General features: G+C 45.9%; 1 protein-coding gene across 2 annotated transcripts in view; it reads right to left on the bottom strand.

Annotated features, from left to right (window-relative positions):
- The window catches only part of YPEL2 (yippee like 2), a 32,927-nt gene that overhangs the window by 8,254 nt on the left and 3,559 nt on the right, over nucleotides 1-21,114 (bottom strand). For both annotated transcript variants that reach the window (XR_015278588.1, XM_086860021.1), the window contains exon 2: nucleotides 12,891-13,204. Coding sequence is in view for 1 of the 2 variants with exons in the window: in XM_086860021.1 (XP_086716147.1) it covers nucleotides 12,891-13,007 (117 nt within the window). In the remaining variant the exon portion in view is untranslated. The remainder of the gene's footprint in view (nucleotides 1-12,890; nucleotides 13,205-21,114) is intronic.

Below are 21,114 nucleotides of genomic sequence, written 5' to 3'. Positions count from 1 at the left end.
GGTCTGCATGGCAGCCAGGGCTCTGCCAGCTATAAAATCCCTGCCTGGCACAGAATTCCCTGGGTCCTGGAGGGATAACTGCTCTTCAGAGGAATCTGAAGCCCAATATTAGTTGCCACCCAGAGCACAGAAAAGCCACTGTGGATGCAGAGAGGATGCCCGAGGCACTGGGATATCTCTTTGCCTCAGACAAAAGCAGTGCCCTGAGGAATGCCTCTTTTCTTGGGCAGGAATTAAATAGGACACATGGCCCAAGTATGTTTGTGTAATTGCATTTATTAGAGAAGCTTCTTTTAATCCCTCTGCAGCTCTCAAGCTCTGTGTTCCTGCTGCTGTCATACCCCACACCCAGCCAGCCTGCCTGCTCCCAAACACACCCTGCACCATCCCAGTGACCTGGTGGGGGAAAGTAGGAACCCAAATGAGGATTCCCTGGTCAGAAATGAGAGTCCAAGCCAGACCTGACTGCAGGAGGGCACTGCCTGTCCCTGCTGCAGGACTGGGATGCCATGGAAAGGGTTCAGGGATGAAATACAAATCCCACAGCAATGTGTGTGCCACCAGAGCAAAATGAAAGCAGATGAAGCTTTCTCACCATCCAGTAAATACTTCTCTGTAAACACCAAAGTGACTGAGTTTGCCAATAACAGCAACTATGGGAGCAGAGTTTTTTATTGGTACAGAAACAGGATTTTCTGTTCCTGCTGTACAAAGGTCTGTATTTAATAAACAACAAACCCAGTCCCATCAGCTGTGCTGGGTCTCACTGGACATTGTTCCACTCCCAGGGACAGCAGCATCCTTCCAGAGGTGCCTGCCCTTCCTCCCAGCTCACACCAGTGCTTGAGGGTATCTAAGGGTGGTCACTGGTAAAAAAAATCATCACATTATTTATCCCCTGCCCAAGCAGAAGTTTTCAACAAACCACTGCTCAGCTTTCAGTGCTGTCTCAATAGTGACTCTCCAGCCAGCAAAGGATTTGGAAAAACATATACAAAGAAGGGAGAGAAGTCTGGTAACCACAAGTTCCCCAGTGCATTTGCCCTCTGCAAGACTAAGCTGGCTGTATCTTTATAAAGGTGGCACAGGCAGCTTTTATCTGGGTGCTGTAACCTGAGTGTTTCCTGGAGATGTTCCTGCTCTTCTGGCACGCCAGAAAAACTGGCATATGCTGTAATGGGAACTACAAAATCAGAAAAAAACAGGTATATTTATACACAGCAGATGCTCTCGTATTTGCTTTTGTTGTTTTGTTTGTTTTTTTAAGAGACACACAAAGATTTCCACAACACACTTGATTTTCACTGAAGTGACAGCCAGCAGCCAGACCTACTTTCTGTGCTCTGCATTTTCTCTGTATAGATTTTCCTGATACACATTCAAAGGTGCATTTCAATCCCCCTCCCACAGAAATCCAGACTCTCTGAAAAAACAGCTCCTGGCATCACTTTCCAGCTGGAAGAAATGGAAAGGATCTTTCTGTAGTTGTTTCCCACTGGAAGCCCAAGCACATATTTTTCCCTGCACTGCTAATGCTCGGTGTCTGGCTGGAAACACATCTGGATTGTGCCAGCAACACAACCTTCCCTCCCCATCCTGTCTGAGCCCTCTAAAAAAATCAACTCGAGCTGTTGGGATCTGATATGCACAACAGCTCATTCGTCCTGATGTGCAGCTCAGGAACCCTCCCCATTCCTGGCTGCTCAGGAAAGAGGCATCCAAAAGCTGCAGGGCCCAAGGAGAGCTGGTTGGAGTATCCAGGTGGGGAGCCAGGAGCCTCAGATCAGCAGTTTGGAGCGGATCCTCTCTCCTCACTGCAGAAGCTCCATGTTAAGAAGCTTTGGCAGCTGCTCTGGTTTAAGAAGCTGCTGCCACCCAATTTGCAGGCACTCCTTGTGGCCCCTCAGCTGTGCTGATCCCAAATTAGAGCTGTGAAATCGTTGTTTTAAAATCCAGATGTTTTGCAGGAGGTGGGGTGGGTTTGAGGGAAATGGCTTTTCCCTCCTTACCCAGTTAAAGGACAATCCCAGGGATTGTTTCGTGGTCACAGTTTGGGACAGGCACAAGCCCTGGGGAGAAAGGAGATCTCTAAATGTGCTGGCAGAGAGGCAGAGTGCAGATCTGAGCCTGCAGGGAGGCACCTGGGGTTTCACAGATGCTGCTGAACCAGCCCTGCCACAGGAGCAAACAGGACCTGCATCCTCATCCAGCTCTGGGGCAGACACGTCCTGCCCACCAGGGATGGGCCCAGCCTGCAGGACCATGAATCCTGCTCTGTTCAGCAGCCAGGACCTTGGGAGCTGTTTGGGTAAATCCATTTGTTTATTCTGCTCTCAGCCCGAGGTGCTGAACCCACGGCTCCGAGCATGGCGCAGGGTCCCCTTGGCAGAGCTGTGCAGGGAAGGGCTGTGCCTCTCCACCTCCTGCCTGCTCCCTGCTCCACCTCCACACCCTTGCTCTGGCACATTCCCCTCTCTGCTGAGTGCTGGAGACACAGGAGGGAATTCTGACATTCCATCAGCCATGCCAGGGAAAGGCACAAACTCTGAAAACACCGTCCCACCTCCCCCTACAGCTCCTCGGTCACAGCACAGCCCACCCGGCAGTTCCACTCTCCCAACAGAGATTAATACCCCAAGTCTTTGTGATGGTGTTTGACAATAAGCTAAACACAAAAAGAGCTGCTGGAATCATCTGGAAAAAGAGGAAGCAGTTGCCAGGGCTAAATGGCTCCACAGTGATGCTTGTTCCCCGCAGACTGCAGCAGAGAAAACCCCCACGTACCTATATCCAGCTGGCAGCCTTTGAACAATCCAATAAAGCAGAAATGAAAAGGCAACTGGTCCCAAAGAGGTCCAAGAGGGAAAGGGAACAGCGTGTGCCCCTTCACGCTCCTCTCCTGAGATAATTCCCACTGCAGGGATGCAAATGGAGCTGAGGGCCCAGAGCCACCCTGGAGAGCCATGGCACGTCCTGGGCAATGTGGAATGGCAGCGGCAGGAGAAGCCAGATGAGCACAGGAACCAGGATTTTCCAAAGAGGACACGTTCCCTGTGTATTCCCACAGGGCAGAGTGGTGCAGGGAGAGAAGGGATGTTACAGACCCATAGGCACTGAATCTGTGCCTGAGAAATCCACACAAGGAGCTCTCCAGAGAGATCTGGGATCACTGATTTCCCAGCTTCTGGGTCTGAGTTACTACAGCCACAGCACAACACTGACTGAGATTTCTCTATTCCCACTGCTGATTTAACCTTTAAACATCCCAGGATGAGATGTTCTCATAAAATAGCTTGACCAGGGAGAGGAGATGTTTAACTAAGACAAAAATGTTGTGTCAATATAACCTGACATGAGTCTGAGTAGCAAGATGTGCCCCAAACCCAGGTTTCCTTGTGCTCATGCACTTAATCCCAATTCCTACCTGCTGCTTTCCAACATCCCACACAAAGCTCAGCCTTCATAGCACCTTTCAAGCCAAATTTGATTTAATTTGATTAAAAATATGAGCCCTGGAATGTCTTTAGAGGAACCACTACCTGTAACAGCACCAGGTGTATGATGGCTCCATGAGGAGTTTCCTTGAGAGTCACTGAGCAGCAGGGAGAAAACTGGAAAATAAAAACTGTGAAAACTCCTGCTGCAGATTCCAGGCTCTGCCCTAGCCAGCACCAGCCATTCCAACCACTCACATCACACTCCAGCATTTCCCAGGGGAGCAGGAGTTCAGTTGTACCCACACAGACCACAGAGACCTCCTCAGGGTTCATTAATTCCACAGTTCTCCCTCACAGGAGGGGCAGGCCATGATCAGATTAAACAGAGATTCAGTTTTGCTCCCATTACACAAGACACAGACCCACACCAAGGGAACAGGTTCCATTATTCCACCTCGTGCACAGATGTGACCTTACCCTGATCCAGCTGCATTTCTGAGTTTTAATTGAGTTTTACCACAGGTCCTTAATGCTATTTAAAGCCCAAAGTCGATACGGAATTAGTGGACCAAACTCATCTCTGAAATAATTCAATTAATTCAGCATGGCCTTTATTCCCCTGCAGTTTATGTTGCTGTACAAAAACACAGGGAATAACCAGGATCTGCTGCATTCCAGGCTCAGAAAAGCTCCAGATTTTGTGGCTCAGGTTATGCAGCCTGTGAGCAAGAAAGTGCACAGATAAAAGGCCTTTTGTCTGGTTTTATTCTGATAGGAGTACCATTGCAATTTTTAATTCTGTCTCCCAGCTGTTGATCCAAATCTCAACCCTACTCCAGACCTCCAAAAATCCTTGTCTTCTGAAATCCCAGTGTTCCAGTGCCATACAACAGCCTCCTGATCCCTGAAACCCTCAGGCAAATTTAAGGAATGGTTGGTTTTAAAATTCTTTTCAATAAGAACTTTTTTGTCCAGTTTGGTTTGGTTTTCAAAGGGAGATTCTCTCATCCTCTCATGTTTCTAGGTTCTGGAGCCAAGAAAAAGCCTCATTTTCACAAGATCCACAAAAACCTCTAAAGTATCATGAACCACAGTGGACATCCAGCATTACCCCTGGAATGTCACTGCTGCCCAGGAAGATGGAAAATCAACAGGGGCTTCATGAAGGGATTTAAATGGGTCAGGATCCAGGGGCACATTCCCAATTATTAATCCACACCCAGAGGGCAGGGCAGGGGATTTCTCTCAAAGGGGAAATTTTATATTGCAGTTATGGAAGGGAGAAAGAGAGTCTCTTCTGAAGCTTTGCAATTAATGAAGAGCAGCACTCAGGGAAATACAAATTGCCTGAAATCGAGGGGGTGGTTTTTCCTCGAGCACTTGGATTTCTAACACAGATTTAGACACTGCTCTGCTGAGCTAAATCCTGAGCCAAACTCTATAAAAATGTCAAAATTCACAAAACAGTTGCAAACTGCTCTGTCCCCTTGTCCCTCACGTGCCTGCCAGGCTGTCCTGACTCACTTCAATCCCAGCACTGAATTTTCCTTGTGTTACCACAAACCCTGTGCTATTCCCCCTCCTTCCTGAAGCCCTGGGCTCCTGGACTCTGTTCTTATTTATTTTTAAATGAGTTTCCAGCTCACAGACTTCAAAGAAATTTCAAAATGCAAATGGCTAAGGGCGCAAACTACTAAAGGCAAATAAAAAAAACCCCATCAGATTTATTACGTCTATAAAACACAATATTTTGGAGCTTCTCTTGTGATTTCCACAGTCTCTGGTTGCTGCTGCTGTTGTGCTTCAAAACTTGACTTTAAGATGAAAAAGGATGGAAATACTGTGGGGAGAAAGAGCAGATGGAGTGTTTACTTTTAAAAGCAATTACTCCAATTTATTTAGGGGCAGAGAAAAGCAGAGCAGCTTGGGGAGGCAGATCCCTGTTCTCAGGCAGGGAGATGTGTGTGACTGTGAATCCCAGGAGAGCAGGGGTTAACCCTGATCCATGGCACCAGCATTCCCAGAGCTGGGAGCTGGGCTGAGTTTGGCACCTCTGGCACTTCAGTCACCACTGACAGCAAAATTTACATTTGGCATACGAAAGAGAATTTTGTTATTTACTGTGAAAAACCACAGACGGTGACAATGAAGCCCCTGCTGTTTAGACAGGGATAAAAAAGGTAATTTTTGCTGTTGGTTTTATCCCCCACTTTTGAGTGCTGCTGTTTTCCTGTAGGCTCAAAGCATCCAACAATCCGGTCATTTGAAAAACCAGTGGCAGGGGGAGAATAAAGCCCTTTATTTCCACATTAATTATTGCTGCTGCATGGGTTTTGGAGATAAACACAGAGCTGGGATGGAAGATGGAAACTGCTAATGCAACAAGTTATTTAATTAGCAGCATAATAGTGAGTGTCCACGTATCAGTGGAGCACTGTTTGCCATTAATGCAGCCCATAATAGCAGCAATGCTGACACTGAGGGCAGATTTGCTTCTCAGCAAAAGCAGATCTGTCCAGGGCAGCAGCTCCCCTGTATCCCTGGGGAAATCCACTGCAGGGAGATGAAGTCAGCAAACACCTCATGGATGAGAATTGAATCATTTATTAAGATTATCATTCATTTATTAATTCGTCACCTAAATTCTCAATATTTGTGTCTTGTCAGTGAAGTTTTGGTACTGAAATTTATTTTATTACTGAGGATGTGTCTTCAGAGCTGAGCTGGAATCAGATTTTAACTCATTTTTTCCATGGCAATCACTGCTGGAAGGGATCATTGGAAATCTCCCAATTCAAGGTATCCAGCCTCAGTTTCTACCTTTGTTTTTGTTACTTATCCTATCAGTTGTGATTCCCATTGTGCATTTTAAGAGAGGAGACTCTGGGCAGAGTTTCCTTGTCTGCCTGAGCTTCAATCCTTGCCCATTCCAGTCCTGCTGGATGAGGAAAACTGCAGAGGACAGACTCCTGCAGGGATGTGCTGCTGGCTGCCAGACACAGCAGCTCCCCTAAAGCACATGTGAAGCCCTCAGACAGCATTTCCTGCTACTCTAAAATAGAAATGAATCCTCAGAGACTTCTCAGGGTCTTCTCCCCAAAGGCAGCAAAGCCCCCCTGCATTGCCCCCGTATTTTTGTGTGATTAAATTACAGATTAAACCAGGGCTCTATGTTGTTCCTCGGCTGCTCTTACAACGATAAATCAGATTAAAACCATCACACAGCAAGGGAAATTCCCAGGGCAGCTTCTCCCAGGAGCAAGCCCTGGATTCTGCTGGATTTCCCTCCTTTTCCAACTGCAAGGGCCAACAGCTGAAACTCCCAGGAGGGCTCAGACCTCACCAGCTCTGAGCTCCAGTTGCTCAGGATTTGCAGCAGTTGCAGCAAAAACCCTGATGATTCAACTGTCCTTCGTCCCTGGCAGCTCCCTAGATAATAAATGGGAACAATATTTTATTTATGCCCAGGTCATCAATTCTAAGGCAGAGGAAGCAGCAGATGAAAGGAGAGCTGTTTCCTTGAAGAAAGTGATGGATTAAAAAAATCCATTTTTACTCTGTTCCTCTCCTTGACAGGGAATTCTAAACTCTTGTGATTTATTACCTTTTTCCTTCTTTTTTTGGAACAGAATGAAATATTTTAAAATCACACAGCAGTTAATTGCTGTATAAACACAATTATGCAAGGAGGTACAAATTACCTTGGGCTTGTTCTATTAAACAACCATATCCTGGCTAAATAAAACAACCTGATCCTGACTCTCTTCAATCCCATTATGGACAGCAGGATCTGAGGGAACACTTGTAGGGTAAACCCCAGAGGAAGCAATTCCACAGGACAGAAGGATCTAATTTAAGTGTCTGCATTATGGAATGGACACCACAAATTCTCATTACCCAGCTCGGATTTCACATCCTGACTTTTCCCTGCAAAGGGCAGTCGTTGTTTGTTTATTCCCTCCCAAACACAGAGCTGAGGGACTCAAATAACAACCTCAGACCCTCTGCCCTCCTCCCTGCAAACATCAACCCTCCTGGAAAAGGTTCTGGGGATGGATTTGTCTGGAAAAGTCGGATCAGGGCTGCACCTCCTGCTGAAACACTGGAGGAAAAGGGCCATTGAACAGCTTTGATGACACATTGTTCTACTGAGCTATGCAATCCTCTCGACCTGCATTGAATTTTAAACTTCATGGGAGCCAAGAATTACAAGGTGCCTTACACCTCACGTTCACAGCAGTGAAATGGGAAGCTAAAAAACTCTTTAATGACTTTTCCCGGAGTTGCTTTGCTGTTTATCACTTACTGCTTGAACTCTAATACTTGCAATTAAGAGTAAGCTCTGAATAATGCCTGGAAGTGGCAAATTCATTAGGGAACAAGAGCTGGAAAGCAGGATCCAAAAGCTACTGGACAGCTTCTAGAAATGTGCATAAAATTGATAAATCTGGTGCATGAAGAACTCACAGCAAATAAATGAACAGAAGATTTCTGTGCAGTGCTAAGCCAGTGAGACTGATACAATTATGAAATGTATGAGCTGAAAAGATGCTGCTGCATCTTGAGGCTGCAACAATGAGACCAGCTCTGTTTCCATCCCTAAAAAAGATACTGAAATGCTAAAAATGTAGAAGAGAACCACAAAAATTAGGCAAAACTGGAAAAAATCAGATTGCACCATCACAGAGCTGAATTTGTTTAGTCTGTCCAAAAAGTGATCAGGAGTGACTTTGGTTACTGCAGACTTTTAATAGGGAGAAGAATAGGGACTAGGGATGTATTTTATTAGCAAAAGAAATAAAATAATGGCCAGTGATGGGAAGCACAAGTGAGACAAATCTAAATTCAAAGTCTCTGATTTTTAATAGCAAGGATGATTAACCCTTGGAAAAAAATGACTAAAGGGAGCAGTGAATCTCCCCTCTTGAAGTCTTCAAATGGAGACTAAATGCTTTTCCTGAAAGAATTGCTGCAATCCAGGTGAAATCCACTGGCCCATGCCCCAGAGGAGGTCAGGCATGATGATGTGATGGCTCCTTCTGGCCTTAAGAGCTCATTACTGTGGAACTGGGAACTTGAATTCATACTTGGGAAAGAACAAGATCGACTTTAAAGCAAGAATAAAATCTCTGTAATGAAAAGTAAGAACTTTAGCCTTGAGAAGGGAATACCCATCTCACCTCATACACAGGTTTTTCCTATGATGGAAATGCAGGATTTTCATCAGACATGTCTTGGACACTTTACTAAATGCCTCTTTTTCCATCAGGTTAAAGATTACCACGCTGTAATTTTAAATCTATTGTTTTACCTTGTGTGCATGTTGCCCCCATCCAGCAAATAACTTCACATCTTCAAACTGAACTACAAATATCAGCTTGTTCCTGAGAACCTCAAGAACATTAAACACTGCCTTGTCCACATGAAAGAAAGAAAAAAGAAAGAAAAGCAAAGAGCCAAACCAAAAAAGCCAACAATGCTGCTCCTTTCACCTGTATGGGGTGCATCAAATGCTCCCAAGCAGCTGAATTCATCCACAGCTTCTGTGGAAGCACCAAAGCCTCAAATCCTTTTCAGATCCTCCAGTTGCAACATGGAGCAAAGCTTGATGCTTTCAGCGAGCCATAAATCTCACCAAGAGCTGCTGAACCACCAGGCTCAGGCTCCAGCAGCCAGGAAAGAGAGAGGCCACAAGGACTGGGAGGGAATTTTCCTGATAAACCTCCCAACTCCCGACTGAGAAGATCAAAAAGAGCTTCTAAGTGCTCCCTCATTAACAACCCAGCCCCAAATGAGAAAGCCAAGCACACAGGAGTCCTGATTTTTCCTAAATTCTCATCGCTGGAGGAGCTGCAGCCTTTTGTGCTGAAGAATTTCCCATTCATGTTCAGCGAAGTTCCATGCAGACATCAAAGGAAAACATTAAACTTCGCCGGCAAGCCTCGGGCTAACTTCAGAGGATACATCACTGAGTAATGTTTAGCACTTGGATCACAGTAATTCACTGAAAAAAAGAAACTGCAGGACGCCCACAAGACATTCTCCACATATTTCCATAATCAGGGACATTTCTGCTGAATTACTGCTCAAATAACACAAAAAATCAGAACCCAAGACACTCAAGTGGCATCTTTGGCCTGGATCTTTCTGCTCCTGTTCCCATCCTCCTTTAAGGGCACCAAGTGCATGTGGATTCCAACAGAAAGAGTTGGAATAGCACAGAGCAGGTAGAAATCAGCATCACCCCTGCCAGTTTGAGAAACTTGTCTAACTTTACCTTGTTAAATTTCTATTTTGTTGGCTTTTCCCCTCAGGCCCCACCAGAAAATGATGTAAAAGGCACATTTGTCAAGAAAAACTCCTGTGTCTCCTTCCTGGAGACATTGATTATGGAATATATATTTTTCTTAAACATTCTGAAAACCATGGGATATCGTGCCTGTAACAAGAAGTACTTTTCACTTATTTTTTGGCATTGAAATATGCTTTTTAAGTACGGTTGCCTGGCACAGTGATTTTGTTTTTACATTGAAATCAAAGAGAATTGGGACACCCTGTGCTAATTTGCAGGAGCTGACAGGACCTGCTCCAGAATCTTCCAAGCAGACTGGACAAAAGCAGTAACATTACAGGTGGGGAAAAGAAGGAACAAAGACATTCAGTGACTTCCTCAAGGTCATACAGGGATCTATTGCAGGGCAGGGTTGAGTTCCCAAAGTCTCAGCCCACTTAGGCACTGGAAAAAGCAATGAAACAAGAGTATGTACTAAATTTGGCACAGCCTTTTAAATGATGCATTGCTCCAAGGGAACAAGAACCTCCACTCATGCTAAGCCAGACACCAAAGGAACACAGAAAGGAAAACTACTCACTCCACCCAATTTATCTGATCACCTTCATATTTCCTAAGTCAATAAGGCCTTTCTTGGCCAGACAGTCCAACCTACAATTTAGATCTTATTACAAAATCAGACACACTAAACCACTTTCTCCCTCAGGCAGCAGGAGATAAAAGGCCAAGTAAGCAACATTTGGTAACTGGCTTCATGTAACAGCTTTGGATTTTCTTAAAAGCCTCAGCATCGATTGTTTTCTTTAAATAGCAATGGTTTATTGAGAAACCTTCTACCCCTTTTAAAACACAAGGTTCTCCTGAAGTAGTGAAGGGAGCAAAAACTGCCTTGCCAAGGCATATTTGTCAGAGTTTTGGATACCTGGTGCTGGCAAAACACTTTGAAACCAAAGTTAAGTTAACAGTGGTGCTGAAGGGCTGAGAGGGGAGACTTGGGAGATGGAAAGGAAATGAAAGTATGGGCTGACACAGAACAATCCTGGGATTCAGCTCCAGTTGTCTTTCATCCAACAGCTCAAGCCAGTGCTGCAACTTGTGAGCATCCAAAGGAGCTAAAAGCTCCTGGAGTACAGAGCAGCCCAGCTCTGGTGTGGTCTCTGCACAGCTCGGGGCAAAAGGAGCAGAGGAATTATTTTCATGGAGGCAAATCACCAGCACCCTGCTGTTACATAAAAGCCTGTTTTGTGGGGAATGTTTCCAAGGATGGTGTCATTTGGGATCCCAGTGGCACAGTCAGGTTCAGGATAAGCTTCAGCACAGCCTCAGGAATGCTCCTGCTTTTGCAGAATCTCCCACTCCCTTTTCCATCCTCGTTCCTCCCTTTTCCTCTGCCACATTTTCATGTGGAAAACAAGCAACTGCAGCGCCTCGTTCAGGGATGTGAACATAAGGCTGTGATGAAAGAACTGAAACATCTCCCCTAGGCCTTCTGCAAACTGAATTCAAACAGATAAAAAAGCCACTATTTAAGTTTGCCTGGGAAAGTTCCTCCACATTTGGAAGCCCCTTGAGGCAGGGACTGCCCTTCTGTTCTGTCAAACAGCCACTTGTACAAGCCATGATTGCACAACTACTTTTATAAGGTTTCCAATTATACAAAGAATGTGTTTTTATTCATGTTTACAACCCTGAGAAACAAACCCTGAAACCCCAAACTCGTTGCATTCAAATTCCATGACCTGCTAGTGGCTCCACCGGCGATGTGGTCCCAACTATTAATTTACACCTTGGTCTAGAATGAACTTCAGAAGGAGCAGATTCCAGAGCACACTGGAGTTAACACTTCCAAAAGTCACATTGTGCTTCCCTCCTTTCCCTCTCCTGTCTATTTTAGCAGTCAGCATTCCTGGGCAGTTTCTGCCTGCCTTGGGCTAGAAGCTCAAATTCCAAGCAGTTGGCAGCACTGGCATTGCCCTGCTGGAAGCCACTTAACCTGCAAAGCTGGCTGCATTGGAGCATGGACATGGAACAAGGAGGGGAAGGAAGCATCAAAGGTGAAAGCACGGGGAATGTACAGCCTTGTTTTTCCCCTTGGCTGGGGACCAGCTGTGTCAAAAAACAAAAGCAGAGCAGAAACTCTAATCTACTGTAAAAACAGCAAGTAAAACAAGCCTCTTTCCTCATCTAGTTAAGCACCTTCTGTGTCTCAACACAAAATCCAGGGAGTCACTGCCCCATCTCAACTGGGCACAGGAGCCTGGAGTCACCCAGCTGGCCCAAAGAGTGAAGCAATTTCACCTCCAGGGCACAGATGCTGCTACATTTACACCTCAAACCCCTTTGCAAGGGGCACAGCTCCTCTGTCCCTAGTGATCCCAGCCTTTCCAGGCTGCTCCAAGAAGCTGAACTATTCAAGCTGCACACACAGAGCTCACAGCACCCTTTCCACTCAATTCAGCTCATAAATCTCTGGCTGTGCCTGTTTTTTCTGAACACTGATTTTATAAGCTGAATAAACTTTACGGAACAGTTATTCCAAGGCAGCCGAGACCTGGGAACTCAATGCCTGACCACAGCCAGGCACTGCAGGCTCCAGCAGATACTGGGAAAGTTTAGTTTTTCCACTTCAGAACAAGATCTTCTTACTGGCCTGCTCCTTCTTCTGCATCAAAACACTTACTGGCTCTGAGAGCTTTTAATTTAGCTTATCCTGACACCCCTCAAGAGTTGGAAGGGACTCATCAGGATCAGAGAGTCCAACTCCAGCACAGGACACTCCAACAATCCTACCCTGTGCCTGAGAGCTTTGTCCAAATGCTTGAATTCAGACAGGTTTGGTGCTATGATCAAACCCTGGGGAGCCTCTTTCCAGTGCTCAACCACCCTCAGAGTGAAAACCTTCTCCTGATATCCAACCTAAACCTCCCCTGACTCAGCTTCAGCCACTCCCTGGTCACCAGAGAGAAGAGATCAGTACCAGCCCCTGCACTTGTGAGGATAGTGAAGACCCCAAGCAGTTAAAACAAAACCACCAGCTCACAAATAGATCTTTTGGGCTGAGAGCCCATTTCCCAAGGAAAAAGGCAGCTGGATAAGGCCAAGCACTTCCACAGCCACTGACGTGCAGCGCGAGGATACCGTCTGCTCCTGGGAGCACCTACCTTGGAAATGAGCTCATCATGGTTGGCCAGGTGAGCCCTGCAGTGAATGCAGCTGTAGGTCCTGTGGCACGAAGGCAGATATGCCTGGAAAGTCTTGGACCTTGTCATCTTCACCATTGGAGCCACTGAGCGCTGGCTGAACTCCGGGGTGGCCCAGGAGGCACTCCCGCAGGACGGGTCGCACGGGAAACACCGGAACACGCAGGTAAAGGCCGTGGTTTGGCAGGGGATGGGTGTGTGGGGCAGGCTCCACACGCTGGTGATGCTCCAGAGGAAGAGATTTGGGCAGAGGAAGCAGGGGATTTCACAGAAACCTGCAGTGGAAAATAGGCAGAACACTCAGCTCACAGAGGTGACAGCGCTGTCCCAGCCCGCAGTGGGATTTAGGGTTGGATTCGGGAGCAGGAGCCAGGAGTGATGCCTGGGGGGGTAGATCAGGAGGACAGATATTTATTCATTTGCTGGCTGCCCTCACACCTTCCTGCTGTCATCTCCACCCATTTTTCCAGCTCTGGAAATGACTGCAGAGGTGTGACAATGATTCCCACCAGCCTGATTTCCCAAACCCCTCTGGGGAACTCAGCACCACCCTGGGCTCTGCCAGCCAGGGAGAAAGTGGGGAGCAGAGCCAGCCCTGCTGTCCCCTGGCTGACTCACTGCTGTGACACCCCAGAAGCCCAAGGGAAAAATGAGAGCTGGACCTGGGTTTTCTGGGCCACCAGGTAAGGCCATGAGTCACCAAACCAGTTTTTCTCTCCATTGTGCCCTACTTTCCACATGGGAAATGCAGGATTCCTTCATTACACTCTCCTTTATAGCTCCCTACAAGCTCTGAAGGTAGAAGCTACTCTATAAACTGTACTTCAGTATTTTATTTTTTTTAATCTGAACATCTGACAGCAGCCAAAGCAAGGCACAGCCTCTGAAGACTACTCCTGATAGCAAGAGACAGTTAAAAACCCTATTCAGGATGGAAACACCATTTTACACTCTGACATCATCTGACAGCACCTGCAAGGCAGCTCAAGTCTGGGTCTCTTTTTGTTGGCAGAAATGGGAGTTTTCAGATCCCACACCTATGAAAGTCTTAGCAGCTACAAGTGTTCCTTTTGAGGATGGAAAAGCATAAAGGAAACAGCTCCCCTCCCTCCTGGATCCATGGCGTGCATGCACGCTCTACAAATTAATCATGAACTCTGCCTGCTCCTCCCAGGAGGATTTTCCTCTCCATAAAACATGTGACTCTGCTCAGTTCTGAGCCTGCACTTTGTGTGTCAAACATGGAACACCACCACTCACCCTCAAAATAAAGAAAACAAGGAATAACATCTTAGGCATCCATGAAAACACTGCCTCCAGCACTTTCCCCAAGCCTTGTCATGGTTGACAAAGCAGATTCAAGGTATCCAAGCCATGGGCAGGGACAACTTCCACTGTCCCAGGGTGTTCAGAGCTCTGTCCAGCCTGGCCTTGGACACATCCAGGGATCCAGGGGCAGCCACAGCTGCTCTTGTTACCCTATGCCAGGGCCTCACCACCCTCACAAGGAAGGACTTTTTGGTGATACCTACCCTAAACCTCCCCTCTATCAGGGTGAAGTCATTCCCCTCGTCCTGTCACTCCCTGCTCCTGTAAATAGTCCTGGTACCAGCACAGAGGGACCATGACCACACACAGTGCTCAACAGGAGGCAGAATCCAGTAAACAACAGGACACCCAATTTTTTTCCCTTTTTTTCTGAAATATTTTTCTTCTGCTCTCCAGGAGGCAGGTCCCTCACAGTCAAATGGGAAAAAGGCATCTTGCTCATCAGGCAAACTGCTGATAAAGCATATCTATCATGATCATAACAGTCAGCACTTCCCCAGCAGTGCTCATTCCTAAAGATTTTTGCAAATACCAACAGATCAGATTAACCTTTTCCAATTAAAGTTACAGCCACAGCTAAGCAGGACCCATCCTGACACAGAAGGGTTTATTTTCCAGCTTGTGAGGAATTCACCCCTCTCTTGTCCAGTCCAAATGGGGTTTTGTCAGGAATTTACCTGGTCAGTTGCTAAGGGCTGGGCACTGTTTGCTCCACAGCTGCAGCTCTGGATTTTAGCAAAATTTGCCTTTTACACTTGTCAGAGAAGGAAAATAAATCAGTCTTCACCTGTACCCTGTCCCAGTTTTCTGTGTGCACCAGAATTTTGTCAGAACTGAATTTTGCATTAGTCAGCATTGTTTTCCCATCCACAGTGAGAAGCACTCAAGGACTGCAGCCTAAATTTGCACCAGGGCAAATCAGATGGAAACCAAAGCAGAATCCATTTTCTGCTGATACAAAACCGTCCCAAATTTCCAGGGCCCTGATTGAGCAGCTGATGTGTTTTAAGCCAGCCCTAAGGGATCCCAGAACCTGGAATCTGTGAGCCTCCAAGTGCAGGAAGCAAGAGATCAAATGTGCCTGTCCTGGGGCCAAACAGAACTGGATCCCAAGGCACTGTCTGGAGATTCCCCTGGACAGAGCACCTGGAGGAAGGCACGAGGAAGGACTGGCAATCACTTCACCAGATTCCTGAATGAGAACCCAGACTGTACCTAAACCTTAAATTTGATTTGGTGCAATCCCCTCTCACCTTCATTTCAGCATGGATCAGTAAAATAATCAATCACCACTTTTAGCACTTCCATCCTGCCATGCCAAACTTTCCTTTCCTGATCAGCTGGAGAAGGCAATCCACAGGCACCCTCAGAGCCCAGAGGAGACATAAATAAACCCCAACCAGATTAGTATCACAGCAATCCCTTAATTTGTTGTTTGCTGACCCCTCTGTCCAGACCTGCTAAGCATCAATGCTTCAGAACAATGAATAAACCAGGAAATACTACAGCTGCATTTATCTGACAGAGCAATGAACACACACAGGAATTATCTGCTGCACACAGCTTTCTGCAAAAGCAGTTCATGAACATTCATTTATTTGACCTCATAACACACTGAACATCAGCAAAAAACATTTGACCTTTTAAAAGCAGACAAAAAAAAAAAATTCAGGCGAGATGATATCAGAGGAACTGCAATTCCTGTTCTCAGGGCTGTGCTGAGAAGGCAAACTCCATCTCTCTGCTTCAGGCAGAGCAAAGAATAAAGATTTGTGAGCCAAGATCGTGGTGGGAAGCCTTGCTAAGAAAATGCCTTGAATAAAAACTTCAGATAAGCTTAGCTATTGCAGCTATAATTTATCAAGACACCACTTTCATACAGTCTGATCACATGAGCATTGTCTACCAAGAGCTCTGTCCTCATCAAAGTGTGGGAGAGGAGGGAAACCTACAGGAAATGCATTTTGATACCCTACAAGAACAGCCAGCAGCTTGTAAGGACCAATTTCTGTCCTAAATATAATTTTGAAATGTATTCAGTGGCTCCCAGCAACGCAAAACCCAAAGCCTTGGATTTTTCATGTCCTAATGACAACTACATTTGAATTAAAAGACAATTACCAGCTAACAGTGCATTTGTTCTGCTGCAGAACAAAGTCATGAGGATGAATTTGGGCTGTGCCTCTGGTTTTCAGAATGATGAGTTCATGTTCATCAGCATCACAGGCAGTGGGCAGCAGTGGAGTCATTCCACTCATTTTAAAACAGAACAAAAGAAGGTTTGTTCACTTTATCATCATGCCCAGGACTGTCAGAGAGATGAGTATCTGTCACCAGCACCATCATCCATTATTTTCCTTTCTCATTCAAGAGAAATTTATCTCTGGGATGCACTCACTCAATTCAATGGAAGAGAAATTTGTGCCTATTAATTAATGCACACCGAGTCAGAAAGCTGGTTTAGACAAAAGGAAGGAATTCTAAAGAAAAAGCTTCCAACATCATTAATTGTGGGTTATCAGTCAGAGAATCAGCTGAATGTTTTGCTTGCCTGCACTGGGTGTGTTGGGCTGTCCTGCTTCATCCTGCAGAGTTTTGGGCAGATATCAGCTTCCTGATGGAAAAATCACCACATACATTTTGCCACTTGGGCAGCTTTTTGGTTCAGAATCCACCCTCCACCTGTGGGTGTCCAACACCCCCTTTCCACATAAAGCTGTCAGCAATTCAGGAAACACAAAAAAAGGGAGGAAGTCTGTGCCAAGCACTTGCTAGACAAGGCCACTACGTGTACAAGTCCATATGTCAGAGAAAAAAACCATCACACACAAGCCTAATTTTGAATAAAATCCATTTGCAATGCAGCTCAGATGCAAATGTTCATTGTGGCAGGACAAACAACAGGTTTGTTGGGTCTGAGAGTTTGTTTTATGGATTATTCAATTTTAGAGATAAACTTCAGCCTGTGAAACACTTGTTAGGATATAGCAAATGCTACAGAAAGCTGTTTGCAGCAGCTCTGGAATAATCCAGGTATTTAGAAACCTAACCTTTCTCCTTTGGTGGCTCTCTTCTCATTTATAAAGAAAGAGTTTGAGATGTGCTGATTCTCAGTGCAAGGGAAGCACAGGAGGAATGTGGTTTGGAGAATTTTCTGTGTCTAAGCTGTGGCAGCCTGGGTTGCTCTATGCTCCGAGCAGGATTCTAAAAAAAATCTCAAGGTAAGATCAGCCACTTACCAGGGTTTTCTTGACAAAAACTGCCTTAATATCCCTTAATGCAGCCTGAAGGAGGAAGGCTGGTCTCTAATTGGAGATGGGTTTGATGCCCTGCTCTGCTTCCCTGTGGAATAGAAGTTATCACTGTCAGGTGCTGGGCCCTCAAAGACACCTGGTGCTGCTAAAGGAATATTTCATACTCTGATGGTGACAAAATATCCTGGTTTGGGGCAGTTCTGGAGATGCACAGCTCTGGGAAAGATGAACCAGATCGTCTGAAGGTGGGAGGGTGGGATGTACCTTGTGGAAGGTCTGGGAGGAAGGATGAGCATCTTGAATTTAAACAGGGAACAACACAAGGGAAAGCCAAGAAAGGAGCTGAAATAGCAGATGGGTGAACACAATGTGCTTCACTCTTCAGTGTCAAGTTTCTGAAATGCACCAATTTCAAACCCTGGCTAAGGTGACACTGCAAAGAGCTCAGCAGCAGCATCACCACTGATCCCTGAGTATCCTTCTCTAACACCTCAGCTCATCCTCCAAACCCTGGAAGTAGGGAAAGAACATGAGAAAATGTGGAAAACAGCCAGCAGGAACCCTCTGCACTGACTTCTATCAGTTGCATGGACACAATTACAACACAAATAATAATATTTAACCCCTTTTCCTCTTCTGGATGTCCCCTAGCAAGTGACTTCATCTCTTCCTGCATCACAAGGAAGCATCTCATGGTTTTGGGAAAAAGGGGATGGAGGGATGGAGGGATGGAGGGATGGAGGGATGGAGGGATGGAGGGATGGAGGGATGGGCGGATGGAGGGATGGAGGATCCCAGACACCTGCAGGAAACCACTAGAGGGCATCAGGAAGAGCTGCAGCAGGAGGCAATCCCAGCCTCTCCAGCCGGCCACAGGGAATCCAGGACGGGCAGGATGCCAACCCTGCTGCACCTGCCGTGCTCCACATTCCACAGCCAGCCCGGCAGGAAAAACCCCAGCGTTATCCTGCTGAACAGCTCCCAGCACCAACCCCGGCACAACTGCCAGCCTGATTATATTAATCACCTTTTAAAAGCTGGGGTTTGGTGGCTTTTTTCCCTCTTTAAGATCATTGCCCCATGTCTATCACAAATCTCGTCAAAAATAGATACAGCACCCCACAACAAACCCTCCTGGGGTGTCTCTGATGGACACAATTCCTCTAAAGGTCACCTGGAAAGTACAGGAAAATGAGTTGAAACTTAAAAGGAACAAAGAGCAAATTTTAAAACTCACTTCAGGTAAGAATTCTGTTTAAGTCTGTGTAGCTTTGTCACTAACCCAGTAAAAACCCATTAAACTTATTAATTTTTTTAAATGGTTCTTTACATAGTTGATTAAAGTTCTGTCAATTTGGAGATTAAATCAAATTTTAAAGTTTCACTTATTTTAATAACCCACACCAGTGCATTTTCAGGTTCTCAAATGCAAGAAGCAAGTCCAAAAGGCTCCTGCATTCCAAGCAGGAATCCTTGTGTGAATTACAGCACTCAGCCAACCGAAAAGGGAAAGAACAGGTTAAAATAACTCAGTGAAGATGCTGCAGAGGTGCTTCTTTCTGGCTCCCGACTACAGAGAGCAGGTGACACTGAGAATTTTCCGAGTTTCTTTACAGCCTAAAGCTGGGCTTAGACCATTCAGTGTCAGAACTGCTCACTCATCTCTCCCCACCACCCAAAGCACCCTCAGACAGCACGGGGAAGCAGGGAAGGGAAACAATTCTGGATATTTTAATCAAAGCCTTTCCTCTACAATTTCATCTCAAGAAGGCACAGGACGAGCTAGGACAGACATCACCTGGCTCAATAGTTTATTACAGAAGGTTTCTTTAAACCTTTTTTTTATTTAAAGGTATTATTGAAAGATTATAATTTATTACTTTTTACAGGCCTGTCTCTGAAACCACAGGAGCAGGGACTGCAAGATTCAGCCTCTCCAAGGAATGACTGACACCTCTGGCTGAATTCTCTTCCCACTCTCACGAGTTGCCTGGCAGCGATATCTTTGCAATGCAGAAGAGCCTGTGCCACTGATAAGGAGCAGCAGGGTGAGATTACAGCTGTGAGCTGCCCACCTTCAGGTCCCTCCAGCCAAATCCAAGGCCCAGTTCCAGCAGAGGCCACTCCAGAGGTACCAAACACAGCAGGAGAAGTCACCCAGAGAAGCAGCATGATTCTGAACGAGGCAGTGCTTCCGTCTGTTCCCACCAGCAAATCCCACTTGTGCCACAAATAAAAGCTGCAAGCTGGGCTAATTTAACACACAAGTGACTCCATTTCCTCCTTTACATTTTGCAAAGCCCCAGCAGCCCCAGGAAGGGGTAAGAGTCCTGCAGCTGAATCAGCTGAGCTGCAGCTCCTCCTTTCAGACCAACCCTGGTGCTGGACAAAGCCATGTTCAAGGTGAAGGTGACATTTGGAGCCTCAGATCAAGGACCTTGCCAGTGTCACACAGACACAGTGTTCTACAAAACCAAACAAGATCCTTGCCTTGCTATTCTAGCACCAACCTGAATTAAAGGCAGCGAGGAAAAGCTCTTCCAATGCAAGTGATCATTTACTGACAAATGGAAATGCTTTTCATCATCCCAACTTCTCAGCTTGATTTGCTTTAATTGCAAAACAGTCTGGCTGTCCAAATAAATCTCCAATCATTCCATTTTCTGTGGTGTTCCTCAGATCACTTTATTATCTCTCTCTCTGGCAAACGTAGGTATGACCAGGATTCAATTACCTGGGGCTGCTGGATGGATCATCCATTTCTCCCTGATAAAGCCAGGGAACACAGTGAGAACATTTATCTGTTGCAAGGATCATTCCAATATCCTCAAAGACATTAAAGAAGGGTCTGCTAGAGCTGCCTGTCATGACTCACTACTACAAGCTCCCCTTGCCAAATTTCCAAGTTTTCACCTGCCCACAAACCCCACCTGCTCAGAGGGTTCTTCCCAAGAACATCTTTAACCCAGCCTTGCTCTGCCCAGCAGCTCATCTGTCACGAGACAGGCAGTGACTTCATTTTCTACCCTCGTACATCTGATCCTTTTCTGAGGAAAGCTGAGGATAAGATGGTGAATTCTGACCCATCTCTGCCAGAAACACTTTTAATGCAACAGTTCCTGCATTAACAAGGGACAAACTCTGCAGTACTTCAACCACAACCTTTCTCACCTCCCTTTAGCAGTGCCATGTGTCAAGGGGGCAAAGTCAGGTGAGGATTTAGAGCTTGGAACTTCACATGACAGATGCTTTATAACTGAATCTAGTTTAAGAAGGTCAAGTCAGCTGTTACCTTGCCAGGTTTTGTCATTAGTTCCTCCTGGATATCCTCTCCAGCCTGCCAAGGCAGGTGAACTGACTCACCCCTCAGTTCTGTGACAGAACTGACGCAAGTTTGAGCTGGGAGTTCCTGGGATTCTCATAAAGATTTCTTATTTCCCCACAATTAATAATTAACCCCTTTTTTAAACCTCTTTTTTTTTTTTGTCTGTGATGCTGGACAGTCTGTTTTTAGTAACATCTTGCTCCAGTCATATTTCATCAGGGAAACCTCAGAGGTTTCCTCTGGAGCTCTGTGGCTGGGCCATGCAATGCCCAGGTCA

The sequence above is a fragment of the Cyanistes caeruleus genome, chromosome 21, assembly GCF_971803275.1.
Source record: "Cyanistes caeruleus chromosome 21, bCyaCae1.hap1.1, whole genome shotgun sequence".
Classification (NCBI taxonomy): Eukaryota; Metazoa; Chordata; class Aves; order Passeriformes; family Paridae; genus Cyanistes; species Cyanistes caeruleus.
This window is presented reverse-complemented; position numbering and strand designations above follow the sequence as displayed.